Source organism: Cyanistes caeruleus, chromosome 11, assembly GCF_971803275.1.
Source record: "Cyanistes caeruleus chromosome 11, bCyaCae1.hap1.1, whole genome shotgun sequence".
In the NCBI taxonomy this organism is placed as follows: Eukaryota; Metazoa; Chordata; class Aves; order Passeriformes; family Paridae; genus Cyanistes; species Cyanistes caeruleus.
The window spans coordinates 14512746-14534577 of record NC_141711.1 but is presented as its reverse complement, the minus strand read 5'-3'; the positions used below and the strand labels follow the sequence as shown (position 1 = coordinate 14534577).

The 21832-nt window shown below is 48.5% G+C and overlaps 2 protein-coding genes across 5 annotated transcripts in view; one reads left to right on the top strand and one right to left on the bottom strand.

Annotated features, from left to right (window-relative positions):
* Nucleotides 1-5520, bottom strand: part of WDR82 (WD repeat domain 82) — an 18951-nt gene extending 13431 nt beyond the window's left edge. Inside the window, exon 1 of the mRNA XM_086845343.1 lies at nt 4952-5520. Within this exon, the coding sequence (XP_086701469.1) occupies nt 4952-5112 (161 nt within the window). The 5' untranslated portion in view covers nt 5113-5520. The remainder of the gene's footprint in view (nt 1-4951) is intronic.
* Nucleotides 5384-21832, top strand: GLYCTK (glycerate kinase). 4 transcript variants are annotated; one of them, XM_086845333.1, is made up of 6 exons: nt 5395-5524; nt 9664-9709; nt 13914-14309; nt 14666-14817; nt 16632-16807; nt 17425-21832. In XM_086845333.1, exons 3-6 carry the CDS (start codon nt 14023-14025, stop codon nt 18328-18330), a joined length of 1521 nt encoding a protein of 506 aa, XP_086701459.1. In that variant the 5' UTR covers nt 5395-5524; nt 9664-9709; nt 13914-14022; the 3' UTR covers nt 18331-21832. The 4 variants fall into 4 exon arrangements, with proteins under 4 accessions (XP_086701458.1, XP_086701459.1, XP_086701460.1 ...); XM_086845334.1 differs by lacking the exon at nt 5395-5524 and adding an exon at nt 5719-5988; XM_086845332.1 differs by lacking the exon at nt 9664-9709 and having other exon boundaries at nt 5384-5524.

Sequence of the window (21832 nt, the reverse complement as noted above, 5' to 3'; positions counted from 1 at the left end):
AGAAGCAGCTGTCTAATAAGGGTATCTCACCGCAGTGGTGCCCGTTTGAGCAGTGCAAGATCTCCACCACCCTCCTTCCCCTTTCATCCTCAGCTGAGGGAGCACGAAGGTTTCAGAGCTGGGCAGTGGACCAGTGAGGGTACTGATCAACACCAGAAATACCATCTCTTCCAGGAGTTATTTTTAATCCAGAAATTCTTAGCTCTGGTTATTGCACAGGCCCACAAAACATTTTACCCACAGAACCAAAGAGGACAGCATGGGAACGGAAACAAACAGCAGGAGCAGTCGAAACCACTACTGCTGCCAAGAGAAAAGTTTGCCAGACTACACCCTCAGACAAGGTATTCCTATTACACTGGACTTTTTCTTTCCTCATTAGCCTCAAGCTGACACACCCAAACAAGAGCACAAGCCAGAGACTTCTCATATCAGAATGAAAACAGACATTCATTCTTAAATATCAATTCTCAAACAGCAGAAGCCATAGGACTTTGACCTCAAAAGAACCTGCTGGGGTTAAGTTCCCATGAAGCAAAAGCCAATACAGCAAGTGCAGTGAAAAGCGACACACCATCTGTACAACAGACCAAATCTCAACTGCTTCTTCCCCAGTTCCTCCAGCAGTTTTTAAAATCGTTCTTCAGATCCAAACATGCTACACACTGAAAAAAACCACACCTAATTTAAAGTTTGACACACTTGAACATTATGCTTGATATACTTCCCCACACTGCTTTCTGAAGTTACCTCTGCTATGCTGTTGACCAATCTGGTGTGAATAAAACCCAACAACAAACCAAGAAAAAAATCCCCAACATCAAAATATATTATAGATATTAGATTCTCCCATGCCTAGTTTGGCTTTTGCTTTTATATTACAAGTTTAAACCTTAGAAGATCTATTTAGAATAAATTAATATAGACAGAGACAATAAAAATCAACAGACAGATCAAAGCACATTTACCAAAAAGAAGGAAAGACTTCTGTGTTCTAGGAAAGGTGAAGTTTTCATGTAAACTAATACAAAGAGAAGTGTGTCACTGCACATAAGACCTGTTGCCAATCAACTATTTTAAATACAAACAAGAAAACTAAGTACTTTTTAACAACAAATCACAATCACTGAACAATTCCAAGGTCAAGGTCAGTCTATCCAGCCCACCTACAAACAAAGCAATATTGACAAAGAAAAACACAAGATCTCAGTCAAATCTGCTACAAAGATGAAACAGAACACAGGCCAGGTTTATACTATCATCCATGCCTTGGTTTGAATCACTGCTGCTCTGGGTAAAACATCACCCACAGCCAGGAACATGGATGTGCCCAGCAAACACTACAGCTAAGCAGGAGTCCAGATCCATCAATTTATTTGTAGCAATAATACACAACTGATATACACTAAAATACAAACTAAACCTTTACTAAAGCACCATTCTGTCATAGCAGGGCCAGCAATGTGCAGCCAAGCTGTTCCCAGCCTCAGAGATTGCTGTACATCCCAACACACAACTGTCCTACAAGTTTTCACAATCCTTCCGTAAGTCCAAACAGACTCCAGTGAGCCTCTTAATTATGCTTCTGAGCCAGTCTATTGTAGATGGATTTGGTGATGCAGGATGGGTTAAAAATTTAATAACAATTTAGTTGTTTGCACACTTGGAAACAGAAGTGGAATCTTGGGACCAAAATTATTGGATTATTATTGTCAGTTGCCTAAGCCCAGAACAATACATGATAAGGAGATAATCTTGTCCTTTCAGCCCTTGGCTACACAGCACTGTTTCAACTGTCCTGACACTGTCAGAAGCTGTTGTTCACCAAGATGGAGTTGACTACACTCTTATGGAGCCATACAACTCATTTTGGTGTGGGAAAACAAAGCAAACTAGGTGAGGATACTCCTAAAGTACAACCAAACGGCTGCATTTTAATTCTACCAGCAGAATTGTGCATTAACAGAGGGCACATGCCAAATTTTCCCACTTTTACATAGGGAAAGGCATTAAATTCCAGGCCATTTGATGAATTAGAGAATCCTACACTGAACCCCACCAAGCAGGACATTTAATTTCCTCCTGGCTAACCAAGCAGGTTAGAGTTCCAGACTCCTGAAATTGTCATTTATAAGGAAAAATAAACCAACTATAAGCCTGAAAATGCTGCAACAATCATCACTCAGAAACCTGAAATATCATCTTCACATGAATTTCCAGTGACAATCCAAAGCAAAACTTTCCAGGTTAGAGAACAAGTATGTTCTGCATCCCTAGCTACCCCTAAAAATCACAGCTACACTTTTAAGCTAGCAGATAGTGCATAAGAAGCTTTCAAATAATTTTAGAATTTTATAACCACTAGAGAACTGGATCCTGACACAGAAGTTACCTTGAAACTACTCTCGTTGCCTTGCAGCACTGCAGTAGAGGACTACTGATGTACATTTAACTTAATTAAAGCAAACCCTCTGACTATAAAGCACATCAGGATTAGATGGAGATTGGAATGAAAGGGCCAAATGCCTCCCAACCCATCAAACTATTCTTTACAAATTTGAAAGGAGAAGAGCAATCAATACCATCTGCATTAACATCACTCAGCCCTGCTACTACCATATATAATTAAGATCTGGGATATGATCCATGGCACAATCCATATGTATAGAGTTACCTGTTCTTACATAAATAAAAATTAAATATTTTCACATCGGAGTTCATTCTAGCAGATGGGGAACACCAACAACTTTCAGGTATAAAGCAATCAAACTATGCAGAAGTCTAAAATAATATGTAATAGGTGTGCCACAAAATTAAGAGAACATGCAGGAGGCAGTCTTTTCTCCCACCAAGTATGACGCCTTGGCCGGCTTGAAAAAGCAGGAGGGTTAGGACCACCTGGTTTACTAGAAAATATTTACAACACTGAGATATCTCTGTCCTGACATTCCCAAGCCCTTTCTTTTTCATTCCCACATTATCCTGTCCTTTCTATTCCCTGTCCTATAATACACACACTTATTTTTCTTTCACTTTCTGGGTGGATGTGATGCTTCCCAGTCCTGCCTTACAAAAAAACCAAAAACAACCAACAACCTCAGAACTACATCTCTACACCAATAAGCACATATAAAACTTAAATCTGAAGGAATTTAAAGCAAACACACACTTGTATGGAGAAAGATTTTAATGGCATAATGACACAATTTGGCTCAAATTGTTCCAACTCTCACAGACTACAAACGCTCTTGGTGTAGGTTTCCATCTTCTGAATAGGAGCACCAGACCTCAAGTGCCCTGCAAATTTCTGAGAGTTTATCCAAAAAACAAGATAAGCACCGCATGATCAATGGTAGAAGAAAGATAAAACCAGACAGTTAAATGAGAAACAGAAACACACTCTCAATTCATTATCCTTAGGTAACAGAAATCAATCAGCACCTTGATTGGTTACATCTGAATGAAGCCAATATTTGAAGACACAAGCAAATCACATGTATTTTAACTGTGCTTTACAGATAAGGACTAGAGAAAATGATTTAAAACACAGAGGACCACGTTTGCCTGCGGCGATCCAAGACACATTTAGGAACTGGGCTTTATGGGAAACACCATCAGGTTTTTAGAAGTTATAGTGATACACACCACATCATCTGCACCTTTCAGCTTAAAGCATTTAGCCAAGAAGTTACATTCAAATGAGGCACATCCGCACATTGTTCACAACAACCTCTTCTCTATCAATTAGTGAGACTTGAGCCCAGAGAAGCCCAAGAAGTCAGTTCCATACCTGCAGCAATCCCAAGACCTGGAAATGTGACCAGACTGAACCCTTTAGGCTCAGCAGCTGTTTAGCTCTCACAGAAGTGAACCTTTGCTTTCACTAAGGAAATTATCACCACTTTCTCCAGCCTACCAAGATGTGAGAAATTAAGTGGTGATTCGTGTCCTTCAAATAGCACTCACCTATGTACGTGTGTCTGCAAGCAATGCAGACGGAGACCATGGGATTATTACAAAGAAACATTTTGAAAATCAGTTAAAATAAAGCATGGAAGTTTAACAAAGTAATTATATAACAATAAGCTTTTAGCTAGCAGCTTGTTCTAACAGCAAAATTTTAAGCTTTAAACTACTCTGTAGTTTAAACTATCCTTTGTATAAACTATAAATCAGTTTTAAGAAAAATTTGTAATCACTTAGAAAAGGGAAGTAGGACCAACATGAGCTAAAAAGCTCTACAAAAGCATTTTGAAACATGCTAACCTTGAGTTTTGTAGTAACTGAGGAAAGAGCCTATGAAGGTATTTTTAGACAGGTTAGCTTTAGGTTGTGAATAACTGAAAGAAAGTTGGCAAAATATATGCTGGCTAAGAAAATATATGCTTCCTTAAACAAACTGCTAATGAAAAAAGATATTTTAAAAGAAAGACATCAAAAGACCATCTCGGACCACCTCCCCAATAGATGTCCAAAAATCACAACTGCTTATTATAAGAAAAAGCAAGTAAAAAATAATTTAAGATTTGAGGAAGTGCCGTGACTAGAATGGTATAAGAGACTAACCTCTGAGACCTGAATTTGTGCGTAGCTTAGGGTAGAGACCCCCAACGCACCCAGCGCGCTGTAAAACTTGCTCACCTTTTATCGAACAAATTAATAAATTTGCTATATTGCTTGACATATTGGCAAGTCCAGCACTTTCATCTATAAGAAAGATAACAAGCACACCCGGAGAGCAGGCAAACCCACGCTGCTGCCATCTCTGCCGCTGGGATTCTACTCATAAGCCTACGTTAAAAAACAACAGGAGAGAAGCTCAAGCTAAAGCTCACCGGCCGGATCTGCGGGAAAAGCTTGTCGGCAAAGGCCACCGTGGGCTGTCCCCACGGCCCCTCACAGCCCCGTGCCCCAGACCCCGAAGGCCGCAGCTCCCAGCCCCGCCACTCACTTGCCCTCCTGGCAGTCATAGAGAACGATGGAGTCATCGTCGCTGCTGGAAATGACGGTCTCGCCGTTGGGGCTGAAGTCAAAGCAGTTGATCTTGTCCGAGTTCTCGCGGAAGACCTTAGCCACGCGGAAGCTCCGCAGCACGTTGTCCGTCAGCTTCATCCCGCCCGCCGGGCCGCGCCGAGCGAGGGCGGCGGCGCTGAGGGCAGCCGGGCGGGGCTCCGGGCGGTGGCGGGAACGGGCGGGCCGGGCGGAGCGGGGCGGCGAGGGGCAGTGAGGGGCCGGGCGGGGCAGCGGAGGACGGTGGGCTCGGCGACTCGGCGCGGTCAGGCCGCGGAGAGGCGGCTCCCCCTCATTGTGTCCGCCATCTTGCGGCTCCGGCGGGGCCGCGCGGGGCGTCCTGGGAACGGGGGGGTTGTGAAGGGGGGCGTGCGCACAGGCTGCTGGGACGGGGGAGTGCGGGGTATCCGGCGGCCATATTGAGTGTGGCAGGAATGGAAGAAACGCCCGCGCGCTCCCGGCCCGCCGTGATTGTCAGCGTCTGTCACCGTCCCCGCCGCTCCCGGGGCCTGAGGTGGGAAGGGGCGGCGCAGGGTAGGGCCGGGCGGCTGCGGCGGGGCCGGGGCTCATTAGCAGTTCAATAGCCACTCACCGGCCCGTCCGTGCCTATGGAGGAGTGGGGGCCGGGTTGAGGGCATGATGTCATCCCGTAGAGCGGGCAATGGCCTCGCGCCGGGGGGACGCGTCACTTCCGGGGCCGGGCGGGGCGGTGCCCTGGCATTGCTCCGGGCCGGGAGGGGCCGCGGGAACCCCGGACGGCCTCAGCCCACGCTGGATGTTCCCCATATTATGTCGACTTAAAGCGGTTTTTTAGAAATTTTAGTGGAAACTAGAGAGAAATGCGCTGGTCGGTGGCCGGCTGAACATGAGTTCATGGGTGAACCGGGTGGTCCGGAGGGCCGGTGGCACCTGGCCTCTGTCAGCAGTAGTGTGGCCAGCAGGACCAGGGCACTGATTGTCTGCCTGTGCTGGGCACTGGTGAGGCCACACTTTGAGTGCTGTGGGCTGTGCTGGGCCCCTCCGTTCAGGAAGGGTATTGAAGTATTGGGGCAGGTCCAAAGAAGGGCAGGAGAGCTGGGGAAGGGTCTGGAGCACAAGCCGTGAGAGGAGGGGCTGAGAGAGCTGCGGCTGTTTACCCTGGAGAAAAGGAGGCTCAGGGGTGACCTTAATGCTCTCCACGACTCCCCGAAAGGAGGTTGTAGCCAGATGGGACTTGCCCAGCTAACCACTGACAGGACGAGAGGATGCAGCTTCAAGCTATGGTAGAGGAGGTTTAGGTTGGATATCAGGAAGAATTTCTTCACAGCAGGGGTGATCAGACATTGGAATGGGCTGCTCAGGGAGATGTGGAGTCTGTCCCTGGAGGTGTTCAAGGAAAGGCTGGATGTGGCACTCAGTGCCCTGGTCTGGGTCACACAGTGGCGTTGGGTCGTAGCTTGGACTCGGTGTCTCAGGGTTATTTTCCAGCACGGTTGATGCTGTGCTTCTGTGAAATCGCTTACTGGGGGCACGTGCTGTGCCAGCATCTTGGCAGAGCCCAGTAGGAACAGCCTCGGTGCAGCCCAGCGTGACCAGGGAGCATCAGTCAGCTCCCCCTCCTTTGAAATACACTGTGATCACTTTCTCATCCTTCCCCTCCTACTTTCAGTCCAGCTATTGCACATTTTTATTTCCCAGTCGTTTTTACTCCTCTAAAAACTTGTTGGCAACAGCAGCAACACCACAGCTGTAGCATCCTACACCACATAAGCTCTCAGGTAAAGGTGGGCAGCACACACTTAAGCCTTTGAGAAACACACCATGGCTTTTGAGGATGCTGCTCCAATACACACACCTTGGAACTGCTTTTTTCTATCATGAATCCTAATGACAGGCTCAGTGTGCATATTTCTGTGTATTTCTTACCTTAAAAAGCTGTTCTTGGAGTATAAGAGTAGCTGTGAGAATCTCACCACACAAAGTTTTATGCTATTTTAAATTTAGAAACCAGTAGGTCTTGTCACTTCAGTCCCCCAGAAACTCACAATCAAAAGAAAAGAAAAAAAAAAAGCCATAGATTCCTTCCTGAATGTTAATTGCATTTCCTTTCAAAGTGTCCAGAATAGTTCGATTTTGCTTTTGGATCCTGTTGCCCTCCTGTGGTCAAACCTCAGCAAGTCCAGGGGCTGTTAAGGCTCTGCACGTCCTTCAAACAGGCTGCTTTATTTTGTGTGCATGTCTGATCTAGTTAAGTATTTCTTGTCTCAGTGCCCTTGCTGTTTGCTTGCTGGAGCTCCCTGTTACATGTTTAGAGATCTCACCCGACTCATCCTTTCACGCTGCAGTGGGATTAGCTCCTCAGAATGCTTTACCTTCTTTTACTTTGACACAAAATCAAGACTTTCACACTGGAGTCCAGGGATACCAAAACACACCCTCATTTCTCCTGAGGGTCTCGGGGTCGGCTGCCCCTTTGTTAGGCCAGTTCAAGACCCACAAGTGATTTTTGTGTGATGAGAGGTTTTAGAAAAGCTCGGAATGTCGTGCCTCCTGCACACTCTAAATTGCAGGATCAAAGCCTGGATTATCTCCTGTGGGCCCTGGAGGTGACTCACCAATAACATCATAAGACAATTTACTTCAAAACACCTACAATACTTAGCTAAGTTTTAGAGTTGTATAACACCGTGGGTTGTTGATTTGATATTTTGTCACTTCCTTTTTATTCTTCTGCCTTTCTTCCTAATCGTTGGAACTTAGTTTGTCAGTTTATACCAAGCTGGAATTTAGCTGGCAGGATAATTGGATCTCCTAGAGAAATGTCATATTAAGTAGGAATTATGGATAATGCCCCTGCAAAATTAGTTAATGGAAAAAACGTTTAATTGCTGCTTGAGTAATATCGATCAAATGCAGTTATTCTACCTATGCATTTCTGTATTAGATACCACTGGAACCTGCACAACACAGGGACTTGTGCTTGCTCAGCAGCAAAAATTCACACTTCTCCCTGCTGTGTGCCCTGAGGTTTCTGTGGGCTCTAACCTTGAGTTTATCACGGTTCCTCTGGAAGGTGCCTCCATCAGCAGTTCCCCCAAATTAAGCGCTCTGTGCTACTCTCCGGGTCACTAATGAAGCCATGGGGTGACTCGAACCCCAGCAGAGTCCCTGTTGATTACCAGATGTCAGCTGGACCCCGAGCCACTGCTTTCTGCCCTCTGAGCCCAGTGGTCAGGCTGGTTTCCAGCGGGGCTGGCTGTGATTGCCCAGCCCACCCTCCAGCATGCTCACAGAAATGATGTCAAAAACCTCAGCAAAGTCCAGGCAGTTGACATCTGCTGCTTTCCACATTCCCCACAGCCTCTTGTCTCAGCCCAGAGGGCAGCTGTAATTGTCATCCTGTGACTGATTAAGATTCCTGGCTCTTTCTCCTCTTATGTTATTTCCAGCTGAGGAGCTCATAATTTTCTGCTATTAATCCCAAAGACCATGACCTTGTATTTCGCAGCACTGAATTTCAACCCTTTTCTACTATTCCAGTCCTCAAGGCTCGCAGCTTTTCATCTTCTCTAGAATACTGTGATCCTTCTCTGTATTTTAAATGACTCTCATCTTTGATGGCAAGTTGACTCAGAATAGGGAGTTTGAGAAATTACAGCATGAAAGGAAGTAGACTTGGCATGGGCTTGGCTTCAGGGTAGTAGTGTTCTGTGTTGAGCTACAGAAGAATTTTTAGTGAAAAGTTTTTCTTCCTTGCAATCCCCAGAGCATGGGAAAATCATTTCCAAAAGGTATATAGGGAGTGATGGGAGTGTGACCTAGAAAAACTAGTAAGATGCATATGTCAAATCCAGTTAATTTTTTTTTTGCTAATGATACTGATCTATATATATAAAATGCTGAATAGAACACTTATCTTCCCTGTGTTTGGCCTTAAGCCACATTCCCCATCAAAGGCAAAGAGACCCTGTTGACACTTTCCTGGTGAGCAAATCAGTCATGAGAGCAACATATTTATATTCCAAGCAACATATAGAAAGCCATGTAGTGGAAACTAGGGCTCCTGGGTTTCTCAGAGCTCAGCATATTCTTGAAACAAAGGTATCCAGGCTCCATCCTATTTTCTCCCTTGCCTGCCTGGCAAACCCTCTAGTCTCATCATACTGGTGCTGACCGCTCTCATCCTTTTTCCCATTTCTGGATGCAGGAGCACTGCAGTAAGAGGGGGTGAAGGACCCCTCACCCTGTCCCTGCACACCCACTCGTGCACCGGACCCTTCATAGCTGCCCATCCTTGCTGCAGACATTTTCTCTTTTGCCAAACATGAATGAGGCAGTGCAGTAATTTTATGCAAATCCATGTGCAGATTAAAAAATTAATCAAATTCTGAAATTTTCATTTAAAGAGATTAGTCTTGAAAAATCCCCCATCTAATCCTCCCAGAATAGTCACTTGGAACAAGCCTTCACTGTGTTGTTTCCCTCCTGGGTTCAGTGCATCTCCTGGAAAATTTTCTTGTAATGCTTTTGGGACCATGTGGAGCAGCAAGCTTGGGTTTGAGCAGGGCTCGCCAGGCAAATTAAAGTTGATATATCAAATGATAGAGGAGATGTGTCAGTAAGTGGGAACGGGGGAGTTTAAGGCAGTAAAATCTCCACTCTTGTACTTCATAGGTAAATTCCCCTGGTGATGCAGGAGAAATGGAAGCGGGGAGCCTTGGTGAGTCTGTCAGTAATTTACATGCCGAGAGGCCAGAAAAAAGTCGTGCAGCAAGAAAAACGAGGAGCAAGAGACACTGCTAAAACTTGCTGTGTCTGGGAGTTTACTACTGTAATCTGTCTCTTAGAGCTTGAGCTCAAAATTATCCTCGAACAACTGGGGTTTGATCCAGTGCTATGTCAAATATTTTCTTAGCCCCTCAGGGATTTTGAAGTTGACCCTGTACAAGGTGGGCCAGCCACCAATCCTAGAGGAAATTCAGAGGCATCTTGATGGCATTGAAGCTAAAATAACTTAGGTCCCTGAAGTTCTCAGTTAAATCAGATATCCTGGCACAGCATCTTCTGATCTCCCAGCACCTGCAACACTCAGGATGTGTGTGTGGTTGGCTTGGTCTGCAACAAGCTCAACTGCCCCGACTTCAAAAAAACCACAAGGCCAAGATGCAAATCCCGGAACAAACCTCCAACCACAGCACCTGGAACAGTTCAGCTCTGCCCAGTGATGGCAGACTGGCCCCTAGAAAGAAGTATTTTTCTAGCTTTCAAGTACCTGCCATGGAGTGAGGTGCTGGCTCATTTTTCTCACTGCATGGGCATAGCCAGCTCATTTGTTCACTGTTTTCTTCCCCAGTGTGCCTCCAAGTTTATGGCTCAGACTCTGCCTTGCTATGTCCATGCTTTTGGTCTCTTGCCACCATCCAATTTACTTGGCAGCTTTACCATTTCTGCCCCTACTGCTGGATTGTTTCTGTCTCCTTCTGACTTTGGCTCCTTGCCTGCAGAATTGCTTTAATTAAAAAGTTAATGAAAGGTAATGCAAACGAGCATTTTGCCTGTATTTTATCACAGCCCAGCTCCTTGCCCTCCCTCTTTCCCAGAGAAGGTGAAAATTAGAAGCTGGGATTTTGCTGCTTTTTGGTGTGAGAGCTAACAGTGGAAACTTCTATAGGCTTAGGAGGAGCCCTCTGAAGAAAGGGCTTATAATGGTGTGTGTAGATTATTATAAGTACGTAGATTATTCATGAATGAAAGCTGAGGAAGTTTTCATTTAAAGGGGATTAATCTAAACCCTTTACAATCCTCCAGCTCTCTTTGGAACAGGCAATTCTTAGCATCATTTTCATCCTAAACTTAGTGTGAATTTACAGGAAACTTTTCAAAAGACTGTCTATATCACAACTCCAAATTATCCCAACCAGGGACAAAGGGAAGGTGACACCTGAACCTCACTCCTGCCTGTAGCTTGTCACCTTATATCCATATAGAAGAGGGTTCATTCATCCCTAAATGATTTTCCTGAGAAACTGGGAGACTAAGATTAGTGCATGAAGTAATATGAGTCACATCATCAACCCCTTCTCCCAGCCCAGATTCCTCACAGCCAGCAGTGGGAAGAGGAAAACGCAGGGATGTGAGGGTGTAATTTCCCCTCGTGCAATATGTGGCGGTTAACAGGCAATTACACCACTTCTAAACCCACCATCTGGGGAGGGAGCCTGAGAGCTGGCATTTGGGTTATTTTTCTTTCCACAACTGCCTGTGTTTTGGGGTGATATTCAGTTCTCTTGATCTTGTTTTTAAAGCCTTAGTAAAATGAGTAGGAGTTTTATTTTTTGTTAATATCTACAGTGGATTTCATAGCACTGATTTATAGCTGTTCCCTGATGACATTTAGTACCCAGTGCCTAAGACTGTATAAATAAATTACATAAAAACAGATTTGTGGTATCATTAGCAGCACCCCCATTCCAAGGGGAGCCTCCAGTGAGCCTGTGTGTCTAATCAGAGCTGACAAGGAGCAGAGTCACACACTGAGACATGCAAAGCAAATGGATCTGTGCCAAATTCAGCTCTCTCTTGCACTGGTATCAAGTTGGATAACCTCTGCCTTCAAGGGGGTTTTACACTGCATTTACTCTGCCTTTACACCTGTGCTCTGAGATCAGTGTCAGGCAGTGGACCCCAAAATCCTGGGACACAACAGGAAGGTGCTTGCTGACTTCCACAGACTCTGGATCAGGCCTCGATGGTTAAAATATAATCTGAGTTCAGAGTGCAGAAAACAGATTACATGCCTGCTATTGTACTGAAATGCTTTCCAGAGTAAGCATTAGCAATATGTACACAAGTGCCAGATGAATTAAGCTGGCATTTAGTTTTTCCACCTCCAGTAGGAGAGGATTGCTTTTAAAGAACTCACGCCTGCTGTGTCGTGTCTGGAGCTGGAGCTGAACGGGGCTGCCAGGAGGGCACGTGTGAAAGGAACCACGGTTGCAGGTCTGGTTGTGCTCAATTTCCCCGGGCTTCAGGGTCAGCCATGCACAGAAACATCAAGGCAGAGACAAAGCCTGTTAAAAACTTTGGGGCTTTATTTTCTTAAACTCCCCTGTCTCCTTTTAAGCTTTTCTTCTCCAGCCATTCCTGCAAATCCTGTATTGCAGCTCAGACGAGGTGACCCGGGGTGTGCTGCACCTCTGCTTTGTAGCACCTTCTTCTGAATTGCTCTGTGCCACCAGGTGAATCAGAGAGCTGCTGGGAGCAGAGATGCTTATCTCAGTTCCTGAGAGGTGCACAGCTGACTTCACTTCGGTCAGCGCAGTTACTCTGGCCCTCATTGAAGTGGGGTCAGTGGTTTAAACTGCCAGCAGCATCAGCTGCCATGAAGTTTAAGGGTCTGGTAACAAAGTGGTCAGGACACCCTGTCTTTTTTTCTCCTATCTCCTTGTGGTTGAAAAGCCAGTCCTTCTGACCATCACCTAAAGGGAGTACACATAGGTAGTTAATCTGCCTTGGCTTTTGGCTTTAAAATCTATTCTCCTAAACAATGAATCATTTACTGTTAGCCTTGTTCTTAAGGGCATTTTCCCACTTCAGTGATTCTTGGGGTTCTTTCTCTCACAAACCTTTGATTCTCTGTAAAGCCTTACCTACAAGTCCCTTGTACTAAGATTTCAGAGTGTGCCCAAGTTTCAACGCCTGAGAAGCTGTGTAGAGGATTTTTGTGTAGATCCTTTGGGTCCCTGCAGCAAAAGAAGGGAGATTTAGACCCAGAGGAGCTGTTGAGAAGCTTGTCCAGCTTAATGATTAACACCTTGCAATGGTGTGGGAGTGTCAGGACAAAGAGACCTCTGGACTCCTGAGCTCTCCTAAAAGAATCCCTTGCACAGAACACATCCGCTTACTAGAGAGAGGATTAACTCTCTCAGGTAATTTCAATGGGTCTGTGATCAAGTGTGTTGCCCTGGCTGCTTCAGCCTCCTGGCACCCTGCCTTAAATGCCATGAGCAGGAGAGATGCAGATCACAAGGATCTTTGATCCTCAGAAACCAGCAGTGAACTTGCTGCCAGTTAACAGAAGGAAGGAGAAATGCTGGGAGGGAATAGATGTGTGTATGCTGGCAGGGACCACCTTTCTTCTGTCAAGACAAGTATCTGCCCTTGAGCAGCTGAGATCTTTCTGTCCGTGCACAGATCTGTTGCATATAATGCTAATGCTCAGTGGAGAGCAGCTCAAAAAGGCTTTCACAGGCACGGCTGGCAACTTTGCCTGGATATCAAGTCTTATTTGGGCTCTAAATGTGATTTTAATGGATAATGAGGACTAAAAGAGAAAGGTAAATGAAGCCTTGTGTTAATTTGCTGTTTGGTGAAGAATCCTCACTACTGGTCTCTCTGTGGCCACCAGCAGCAAGGGGCAACCAGCAAGGCCGTTGTTTCTCCTCAGTCTGTGTCTGATGCTGCAGGGACACATGGGGCACTGCACAGCCAGAGGATGAGATCAGCATTTGGCTAGCGTGAGGAAGGGAGTTAATGTAGTGAAAAGCTGTTCCACCCAGCTGCCCTGCTCTCTCCAGGACAGAGAGCAGCTTCCACAGTTTGGAAAGGTGTCAAACGCTAAGCAAATAGAAATGATGGCTTGCCAGTGGCAAATCTGCAGTGATGGAGAAGCTGGCTGGCAGAGCTCACCTTCCCTGCAGGAGGTGATGAGATTGCAGGGGAATCACAAGCTGACAGATAGTTTGAATGTGACACTGTCCTTCCCTTCTTCCTGCCTGGGGAAAAGTTAGAAAGTGCTGCTCGTATGGCACCTTAATCTAGGGGAAACAGGAGCTAGAGTTCCACGGTTCATGTTTTGACCTCTCTGTTCTTTCTGTAACAGCCCTGTCTCTTCTACTAGCAAAAATGTTCGCTTTTTCTTGCAGGCTGGAGGCTGCTGGCTGTCTCTTCAGCCCTTGAGGCCTTGCCAGTGCTGACAGAGTGCACAAGCCCACCCACAACGCAGAGTGGCTCAGCCCTGCCAGCCTGTGCACAATGTCTCTCCGCGAGCACGCGCTGTCCCTGTTCCGTGGCGCTGTGGGCACCGTCCGCCCGGCTCCCATGCTGAAGAGGGCTCTGAAGCTCCAGGGAGATGGGTGTCCTCAGCTGCTGGTGAAGGGCCAGGCCTTTCCAGTGAAGAAGAACCTGTACCTGGTGGGTTTCGGAAAAGCTGTGCTGGGGATGGCCGCAGCAGCAGAAGAGATCCTGGGAGAGCAGCTCACTCGGGGGATTATCAGTGTGCCACTAGGGATCCAGGAGAGCCTGCAGCGAGCAGGAATGCAGTGAGGATTGTTTATGGACAATTTTGGGGAGCAGGAAGGAGGGGTGTAGGCTGCTAGATTTGTCCTCTGTGGGATGTTGCTGTGAACACCTTAAGTCCTTTTGAGCTGCCCTTGCTCTGTTGCCCACCCCATCTACCCCACCACTCTCATCTTCAACCACCATCACATCCCAGTGACACCAGTGACACAGCCCACCTCTTGTGCTGGATATGGGGAAGAGACACTCAGCACAGACCATCTGCCTGTCCTGGACACTCCCTGTATGCCACTGGTACACCAGGCACCTGCAGGTGACAGCCTGGCTGCCTGTCTGGGTGCACAGATCCGTGGTGTAATTACCTCTCTTACCTCACCAGGGAGATGCTGCTGAAGCCACACAGCAAAATCCAGGTCATTGAAGGTGCCAAGAACAACCTCCCAGATGCAGAGGCTCTGAAGGGAGCAGTTGCCATCCAGGAGCTGGCTCAGGGTCTGACTGCAGATGATCTGCTCCTTGTGCTCATCTCAGGTAGTGTGGGAATCCCAGGGAATGGGATCTGCTGAGGGGTCCCCAGCTGCCTGCCCACCCCTGGCTATGCAGCAAGGCAGTGCTGTGCCAGCCCCTTCAGCATGGACACTTGCATTTTTCTCTCCTTTCTCCCATCCTTTCTCCAGGGTTGTGGCAAGGGAGAGCACAGGGCTCTCTCTGCTGCAGTGGACACACTGCCTCCCAGCACTGGAAGGAGGCTGAGATGCACAGGCGGGGTCCTGCAGTTGTGCCACCACAGTGAAGTGGCACCTCTGGGCACAGCCTGGCTGTTCTCACCTCTTGGCAAGGAGACACGTTCTTCCTGCCCCCTCCTTGCATTTGGGGATGCAGCCATGGAGAAGCAAGCACTTGGTAGACTTGCATACTCTGTATTTGTGCAGGAGTGTGAGTCTGAAAGCTGAGATCTGGGACTGACCTTTCCCAGGGCTTGGCTCCTTCCCAGACAGTGGAAATGAGGCCTCCAGGTCCCATAGAGTAAACTGCAGGCCTTGCAGGGGCAGCTCTGCACACCCCCAGGCCTGGCTGGTGACTCCCAGGCTGTCCCCAGCTCCAGGGCTGTGTAAGAAGATGTATCAGAGGGATGCAATGACATCACCTCATCCTGAGTTCAGTGGGTGTCATGGCAAAAGCATGCAGGGGCTTGGAGCAGCTCTGCAGAAAGGCCTTGGTCTCCTCTGCTCAGTGTTTATTCCTCTGTGGATGCTGAAGCCTGATCCAGTACGGAGAGAGCAGTGCCATTAGGCAAACACCCAAGTGACTGGAAGCTAGCTGTTCTTTCTGGGGATTCCCCTGGGCTTCCTCCTGTCTTTTGGCTACAGGGATCTCCAAGAGACTCCTCAGCCCTTCAGGGAGCCCATGCAGGATCTCCCCGTGGCTGTGACTCCTTATGCATGTGCACTCCCACACAGCAGCCGGTCCCCAACTGCTCCTGCCTCTCAGCTAGATCCCTGGCTATTGACTGAAACACAGGCATTTGCATTTGTTTTTCTTGCTCATCATGTTTTATTGATGCTGATTTGTCTCAAACCTCTGAGCAAGCTTTGCATTTTGACAGTAGCATTTGGCTGTACTTCTGTGCATGTTCACTCTCTGCACAGACCTTGCTCTTTTCTCCTCTATTTTCCATCCATTCCACTTCTCCATTAGAATCTTGCCTTCTTTTCCACATTTCCAGTGCCTGCTTGTATCAGACAGAATTCCCATCAGTGAAGCTATCACCTTGGACTCGAGGTGTGCTTTGTCCTTTGCATTACTGAGCCCCTTTTCTTTCCTCCCAGGCCTAGATGAGTGCAGATTCAGCAGTTTCCAATCTTGCTGCATCCCCAGACAGTGTTTCTACACACTATCCTGAATAAATGGGGCCACCAAAGCAGGCAGTGTCCCCATGTGCACAGCACTGACTGCTGTGTGAGCCGTGGAGGCCATGCTCCCTGATCACCCATCCAGGTAACCCTTGAACATCAGTGTGAGGACCCACTTGTGGCCCAGTGCAGAGGTGAGGGTAGTTGCTGTCCCTTTTTTGTCATCCCCACCACACTGCAGGCTTGTGGGGCCCCCATCCAGCCAGGCTCACACTGCCTGGGTGAAGTGTAGCTGACTGCAGAGAGTGCAGGACAGCAGTGATTAAAACCCATTGCTGAAGATGACTGAATTCTCCAGAGATGTTAGCTTATGTCCCCAGTCACCTCTGCCTTCCCTCCAGACACTGGTGAGGGAAAAGACTAAAGCCTTGCTCTCCTTTGTCCTCCTTTTCCTGCTATTCTGATGTCCTTGCCATCTCTTCTGCATCCTAGGGGGTGGATCAGCCCTACTGCCTGCTCCCATCCCTCCCATCCTCCTTGAGGAGAAGGAGAAACTCACAAAGATGTTGGCTTCCCGAGGAGCTGCCATACAGGAGCTGAACATTGTCCGGAAGACTCTGTCTGTGCTGAAAGGTGGAGGGCTGGCCCAGTTGGCCCATCCTGCACAGGTAACCAAGGGAAAGGCCCTGTTTGCCCAGAGATCACCCATCTACCCTCAAAATAGAGCTTTAATCAACTTGCAAGGGTTTTTTCCATACTCAGTGAACAACTTTGCACACTGTTTTGGGGCTCTCTGGCTGAGATTTCACTGAGGACTGAAAATCTCAGGGACATGGAAGAGTGGGAATTCAGACTTGGGAAACATCAGCCATCCCATCATGCCACTCTGCAGACCCCAGCCCACACCCAGCAGGCACTTTCAAGTACTGCTGCTTCAGCACCACGCTTTCAAGGCTGGCTAAGGCCCTTGGCTCCCCTGGGGGCTGTTCTCGGCATGTGCCATTGCTCAACCCACACTAGGTTGGGCCTGCCAAGTGCAGTGTCACAAGTTACATCTTCCAACGTGACAGTCCAGCTTCAAAGGGGACTGTAAATCTGTGGGTTTGAGAAGGGCAAGGTAACACTCACAGGTCCATAAAAAAAAAATAAAAAATAGGTGAAGACCTACCCTGTTTCCATCTGCTTTGATGTGGGGATGGCACACAGAGCAGTGCTTATGCCAGGGCTCTTTTGTGGTCACCTGTCTTTGTCTCCTGCAGTAATTTGTGGGCATTTCTTTCCACAGGTGGTGAGTCTCATCCTGTCTGACGTGATAGGTGACCCCCTGGACATCATAGCGAGTGGGCCCACAGCTGCCAGCTCCCACAGCGTCCAAGACTGCCTTCAGATACTCACCAAATACAACCTGCTGCACAACCTGCCCAAGTCAGTGGAAATGGTCCTCTCCAGCTCTCCCACCAAGCCCACTGCTCCACAAAGCTACTCCCATGTTTCCAACATCATCCTTGGGTCCAACACCCTCGCTCTGGAAGAGGCCAGGCGCCAGGCTGAGGGCCTGGGCTATGCGGCTCTGGTCCTGAGCGCAGCAGTCCACGGGGAAGTCGGTCGTGTTGCCACACTGTACTGCCAGCTGATCCAGCTGGTCTGCCTGGGCTTTGCCAGCCTCAGAGAAGGTGCACTGAGTGACAAGCTGAGGGGCAACCTCCTGCAGCTGGCAGCAGAGCTACAGATCCCAGGTTTGGACCTGGACGAGTTTCTAGAGGCGCTGCGAGGATTAGGGCCCGACAGACCAGTCTGCATCCTGGCCGGTGGAGAAACCACAGTCCAGCTCCAGGGAACCGGCAAGGGAGGGAGAAACCAGGAGCTGGCCCTGCGTGTGGGGCTGGGGCTGCACAAGGCTCAGGCCACAGGAGCCAGCAGCCCCCAAGGGAGGTGTGAGATCCTCTTCCTCAGTGGGGGAACAGATGGGCAGGATGGGCCAACGGAGGCAGCAGGAGCCTTCTGCAGCCCAGGGCTGGTGGCTGAGGCACTGCAGGAGGGCCTGGATGTGGAGGCCTTTCTCAGGAACAATGACTCCTACACGTTCTTCAGCCAGTTCCAAGGTGGGCGTCACCTCCTGGTGACAGGCTTGACAGGCACCAATGTCATGGACATCCAGGCCATTTTAATTAGAGCCATGGAGAGATCATGAGAGCACCCTCTGCAGATATCCAGATGCACTTGATTAGGAGCAGGAGTAAATGAAAGCACCAATGCTGTGGACAAATGCAAACTACTTAAATTAGGGCTCACTGTCGAGGCTGCTAGTGTCTTTGACAGAAGGAATCCACTAATTAGACACATGAGCGGATGTCCACAGCAAAAACAAGCACTTGTAATTGGGGCCATCAGAGGAAGGTAAGAGGTCACATTACAGACAAGGAAACTGGATTTAAGACCTGTGACTGCTTCAACTATAGTTAATTTAAGAGATGTGGGGAAGTTGAGGCCATGGCAGGGCAACCATGGAGAGCCCTTGCTGCACTGTTGCACTTCCAGTGCTCCCAGCTAAAGAGCAGCTCAGCAGTGGGGTTTTAGGGGTTCACTGGAGCAAATTACAGTGACTGAAGGATGTACAAGCAGTAAGAGTAAGGCCTGCTCACCTGAAGCATGGAGGTGTTGGGGGGATGTGGTGGGAAGGGGACACCCAGCACCTGCTCCACATGCCAACACAGTGCCCTACAGCTCTTCCCACACTCGGGCACTGAGATGACAGAGACCCCAAGCCCAGCAGGAGGCACACCCAGGAGTGTGGCTAAGAAGCACACTGGCAGAGAGTTCTTGATACTGGCTGGGTGACACAAGCAGTGCACAGTGACAAAGAGGATGACATACCTTCAATGTGCAGTGTAAGGACGGGGATGAATGAAGTGCAGTGACAAGCCGGCTGTGTGGAATCTTCCTCCAGCTTCCTTCCCTCCACAGTAACATCTTTCCTGCTGGTCCCTGTTGGGAGAGCCTCTGTGCCAGCAGCATGTATGCTATGAGCTTTCATGGTGTTGTTTTCCAACTGTCTAGAAAACTGTTGTGCATCCAGCCTGAGCCACTGACCTTTCCTCTGCACTGAGGCAGAAGTCGCTGTCATTCTGATTAACTCTGCTGATTCCACAGAACAAAAGGCAAGGAAACCTTCATGATCAGCTCTCCTGACCCATGCTGCTGAGCTGATCAAAGGGCAAATCTGCCAGATCTGTGCTCTGGCAGGGAGCTGCTCCCCCCACATGCACATGCACAAGGACACGGTGGTTATCACGTTTTTGTCACCTACTGCAGTGTGATACGTGGGAGAGCAGAGATGAGCTTGGTTTCCCAGGACATGGAGCTCACAGTGGGGCTGGATTTCAGGAGGGCTTTGCCTGCAGCAACAGGCACGCTGACGGTTTGGCTGGATATTCAAAGGACTTCAGCTCAGCAGCCAGTATGACCCAGCACGTCCAACTCCTTTTGAATATCTGTCTGTTTTTGTTACAGAGTCTAAGTGGGAGCTGAGCTCCTTTGAAAATCCAGCTCTAATGTAATAGGACACGCTTGACTCAGACTCTTTCCAGACAGACCGACCTACTCCGAGTGGCTGATCTCATCTCGTGACATAAATACACCGTTGTGCCAACACCCTGTGGTGTCTCACTGAACAGTCAGTCGTTCTGCACCCCACTTCAAGGTGGATCAGAGGGTGGGGTTTTGAGGAGGATGCAAAACCTCCTATTTTGGTTTTGAAGCCAGTATCTAACAAGTAGGGATATCAGCAGGACTATCACGGGGCCTGGTGTCGACGCCAGGCTGGCAGCTGGACTGCCTGGGCTACAGCCCAAGCTCAGAATAAGGCACAACCCTGGGAATTTCAAAACCCCAGTCTTGCCCGGTGGTTTAAACTCATCCACGCATCTCATTTGTCCTCGGAGTCTGAAGGTCTTCTGTAACATGCCTGAACTTGCTCACACTGGCAAACAGCTCCGAGATCTGCTGGGGAAAATCTGCCAAGCGTTACAGAGCTCGCTGTGCCCCCGTAATGTCAGGGGGTGGTTGTGCAGGAGAAGCTGCTTTGTGCCGTGTGTTTTTCTCTGGAGGTCGCTGGCAGGTCGCCTGCTCCAAGCCCAGCAGGGCAGCTCCACGGGGGCAGTCTCACAGGCAGTGATACGGCCAAACGTTCGGGCTGCAGGCAGGATAGCTGGGTAAAGCTGGCTCCACAGCGTGGGGAACGCTCCCTGCACCATTCTGCTCCGGCACAATGCATAGGGACTCCGGTTTCGGGCTGGGCTGCCTGGCAGAAGGGTCACTTCAGCAGCAGTCCAGTGTGCCAGCCTGGGCACACTGCCACAGGGCCACCAGAACCCCCTGCCCAGAGCTCTGCCACATCGCTGAACACCACCCTGGGCTTGGAGCTGCTGCTTGTGCTGCCTCGCAGTCAATTTCAGCGGGCCTTGGGCTAGTGCTGGCTGGCTTCTCCTGGGAAATGCCCACCCCAGGTAGCCCGAGCAGCGTCCTTGTTTCCTGAATGGTGGCTTTTCATAACAATTAAAGAGTGTGTGTTGGGGAGGAGAGAAGTCTCATAAAAGGTTTGTTGAAAGGATGGAGCTGTTTGAAGGGCATTTCCCATCTACTTTTGCTTGGCTGCCATATATGTATCCATATACGGATTTTGTTCTTGTCCCTTTTCTCCTAATGAAGAGATAACAGGCCACGGGGAGATTCAGCAAGAATACTCAAGCTACAGAAATACTTCTCTGATGCTTCTACCTGGATAAGTCAAAGCTCCATTTCCAAGGGGTTGCTTTGGTGGACCTTGTGCAACCTCTGCCTAGGGAAAAAAGGAGCATTGGAGTGTGCATAGCCCTCACAGACAAAGCATCATCTTATTCCTCTGGACAGTGCTCAGCAGGGAATTGTCTGCTATTGCTCCAGCCCAAAGCCAACTCCTTCTGACTTGCAGTCCCTTCACAGAAGGCCCCATGCATGAGCCACCACACATTTGGGCCACACTGGTCAAGTTTAGTAGGATTTGTGAGATTACACAAATCTTAAGACACGAGAGCATCACTTGCCTGGTAATGATTTGCCTCTGGGCTGGCAGGGCCTGGCAGGAGCAATGACTTTCCCAATGGGAACTCAAATGAGTCACCACAGCTGAGCAGGGCTTTGCAGCTTGTCTGTGCTGTCCTGGATGGGATATTGGCCTCATGGGAGTAAAGCTGCACAAGTGAAGAAACCAGAGCGTGGCTGGTCACACCAAGCACCTCGGTGTGTGGGCTGTGCTGAGCTCCGTGCCACCCTGGCCCTGGGGTGCTTGTGCCTAAGGAGAAAAGCCACAGAAAAAGTGAGGACAATAAGAGCTACTGGGGCTTGACACTCACAGTCCCTTCCCTTTTTATTGGAAAAGAAAACTGTCCATACCAGCCAGCCTTCAGGATGGAGTCAGCTGGGTGAAGATGGCCAGCAGCTCCCTGGACACATGGGCAGGGGACACTGGGACAGTGGGTAGGAAAAATGTGCTCTGATGCTGGGTGGGGAGCAGGTCAACAAAGTCTGGGTATATTGAGGGTTGATTTGCTCTCCTAAGTCGGCAGCTTGTAGCCAAACAGTGCTAACGGCCGGGAGAAGTAACAGCGTTATTAACAGCACGAGCTTTTGGCAGTAAATTAAAAATCTTGGCTGCC